This window comes from Myotis lucifugus, unplaced genomic scaffold, assembly GCF_000147115.1.
Source record: "Myotis lucifugus unplaced genomic scaffold, Myoluc2.0 scaffold_397, whole genome shotgun sequence".
NCBI lineage: Eukaryota > Metazoa > Chordata > Mammalia > Chiroptera > Vespertilionidae > Myotis > Myotis lucifugus.
Window position 1 is genome coordinate 159,395 of NW_005871445.1, and position 2,628 is coordinate 162,022.

The following is a 2,628-nucleotide window of genomic DNA, read 5'->3' on the forward strand; positions in this document are numbered from 1 at the left end:
TCTGGACCCCCCGGAGTGCGGGAGTTGGTGGGTCAGCGCCAAGGGGGTGCAGAGGATGAGTCGCCCCCACCCCAGGTGGACCCACGGGCACGGCGCTCCCCCGACCCGGAATTAGCTGCCCCTCCCCCTTCTCCTCGGAGCCCTCCTCCCACGCTGCTCGTGGGGGCGCCCCGACCCTGGGGGAGGACTCCCCAAGCTGGGCAGGCAAAGCCCCCAGAGAGAGGGCCGGGTGTGGTCCCCGCTCTCACCCTGAGGACGCAGCCCTCCTGCAGGGCCCGCCTTGGGTCAGAGTCCACGCTCCGGCCCGTGCTCCGGGCGGCCGCTTCCCAGCCCCAGCCAGTCGCTCCCCAGCAGGCCTCCCGGTCCAGGCCGGAGCTGGGCACACGGAGCTGGGCACACACTCGGGGCCTCTGGCCCATTCCAGCCCTGGGTATCCTTGAGGGAGATCCCGTCCAACGCAGCCCTGGGCTGGTACCCAGAAACAAGGCTCCGACAGCCCGGCCAGGCACTTTGCCTCCCTGAACCCCAGTCTCATCTCTGAATTGGGGAGGGAGAGCCCCTACCCTGCAGTGTTGCCCGGAAGACTGAGCTTCGCTGGCTCCTGTATACATTCCTGTTATGAGAGTGAAGTCGCTGGGCCAGGGGTCCGAGGAGAGGGAATGTTTTGCTGACAAACTCGGGGAGCCAGGCCTTGAGCAATGAATCACCACCGGCCGAACAGCCGCTGGCACGGACCCGGCCCCTGCCAACCCCGTGCTTCCCTGGCCACACGGGCTTGAATCCTCCCAACATCCCCTTGAGTTACCTGCTCTTATTCCTCCCATTTCACAGATGAGGAAACGGAGGCTCAGAGAGGTACATGGCTTGCCCTAAGGCCTCGCAGCCAGTAAGTGGTGGAACCGGGATTCACACTTGAACCTGAGATGCTGTATTGACCATGGCCTCCTCCAGAGCAGGATTGTGACGGGGCTGACCAGGGGACCATGGTCCTGGCTGAGGGCACTGCTCAGGCCAAGGTGGGAAAATTGGGGGAGGGGGGGTGCGTCTGGGAACTGGAGTGCTCTAGAGTGTCTGGAGCAAGGGGCATCTGAAGGAAAGGATAGTGAGGGAGGAGGCTCAGCGCAGAGGCCATTCAGGGCCTGGAATGCCAGGGGCGACTGGACTGATGGGGGCGACCCTGGAATTCTGGGCTCCCACCTTTTGCTCTAATGGGCTCTGAGTCGAAAGACAGGCCACTCTTCCCTTCTGATGGCCTCCGTTTCCTGATCTGTACCTGGTGAGAGTCCCTGGGCCTCCCTGGCTGGCTCTGAGGGCCGGCCTGGGAGAAACCCCGAAACCTGAAACCCGGCCCCAGAGGCTGGCGGGGGTGGGGGGTCGGAGGGGGCGTGGCAGATCGAGGGCCGGGTTAGGTGGTGGGCGGAGTCAGGGCTTAGCCAATCAGGAGCATCGTGTGTGTGTGTTTGGCCGGAGGTTCTCTGGCTATTCCTGGTGGCGGTGTAGGAGTAAACAGCAGCTAGGTCAGGGGGCGGAGATGGTGGCGGGAGCTGGGAGGCCGTGGCAGGGAGGCCGGAGCTGGGGATCCCCGAGCCCCCAGCTTCTCCCTTTGCACTCTGCTAACCTCAGAGCCGTCTGGACTTGAATCAGCTGGAGGCGGCTGGACACAAGTACTTGTTTCCGTTTGACAGGTGGGGACATTGAGATCTGGGTCCTGCAAGGAGGGGCTGGGTGCCGGTGGGGGAGCGAGGAGCAGACCTGGGCGTGTTCCCTCGCAGCAGAGGCCTCTGAGGCGGGGGCAGGAAGCAAGGGCTGCCCAAGGGTGCCTTGTCCCCTGAGGATCCCACACACCCTCAGGGTGGGGCAGTGATTGTCGCCATTTGACAGATGAGTCTGTGTCCTTAACCCCTAAGATCTTCCCGTTAATGAATGAAATCATTCAGCCATCCTCTGGCACCCATCTCAGGGCTCTGGCGGCACCGCAGCGGATGTGAGTGCGGATCTGTGAGAGCTCTCAGCCTACTGGGGAGGTGACACTAGGGGAAGTTCCGGGCCCATCTTGGGCTTGGAGGATGAGTGGGCGTGAGCAGGGTGCTGGCGGGTGTTGCAGACAGTTTATGCAGGACCTGGAAGGGTGCGGGTGCAGAGGAGTTTGGGACCCACAAGAGATGTTGCTTTATTCCAAGGCCCCGGGACCTGAAGCAGGGTTTAGAGTAGGGGTTTCTGCTGGATGGGGGGCAGGCCCCCAGCATGGGAGCCAGCTGCCTAGGAGAGCCAGGGTAAGGAGAGGACCCTGCTGAGAGGGCAGCGTAGAAGGGAGGAACAGGCAGGGAGAGAGGCGGGGTTCTGCCACCACGCGGCCCTGTGACCTCAAGCAGTTTCTGCCCTTTTTGGGCTGTAGTGTCTCCATCTGCAAATGGATACAGCCCTGAGTCTTGAAGTCATGGGGAGATAGGAGAGCTGGCAGGGGTGGTAGGGAAGGTGCAGCCTTTGACCAGCTGGACCTCCGGGAGGGCACTCAGGGCCATAACCCTTTTCTTGGTGACTCGCAGGTGTGAGGCCCACATCCCTGCCCCCTGGCCACGTGCTCCCTTTTCTCGCTCCTGCCCCTCAGCAGACGCCGGAGAGAGATGA

At 63.0% G+C, this 2,628-nt stretch overlaps 1 protein-coding gene and 1 long non-coding RNA gene across 2 annotated transcripts in view; both read left to right on the forward strand.

Annotated features, from left to right (window-relative positions):
• Positions 1 to 607: 607 nt before the first annotated feature.
• On the forward strand, positions 608 to 2,299 carry LOC106699418. Its single transcript, XR_002826120.1, has 3 exons — positions 608 to 1,016; positions 1,624 to 1,685; positions 2,181 to 2,299. It is a non-coding gene; the product is annotated as an uncharacterized LOC106699418 (long non-coding RNA).
• A 111-nt stretch (positions 2,300 to 2,410) lies between these two features.
• Positions 2,411 to 2,628, forward strand: part of ST6GALNAC6 (ST6 N-acetylgalactosaminide alpha-2,6-sialyltransferase 6) — an 8,022-nt gene continuing 7,804 nt past the window's right edge. The window contains exon 1 of the mRNA XM_023743518.1: positions 2,411 to 2,434. Coding sequence (XP_023599286.1) covers positions 2,411 to 2,434 — 24 coding nt within the window. The remainder of the gene's footprint in view (positions 2,435 to 2,628) is intronic.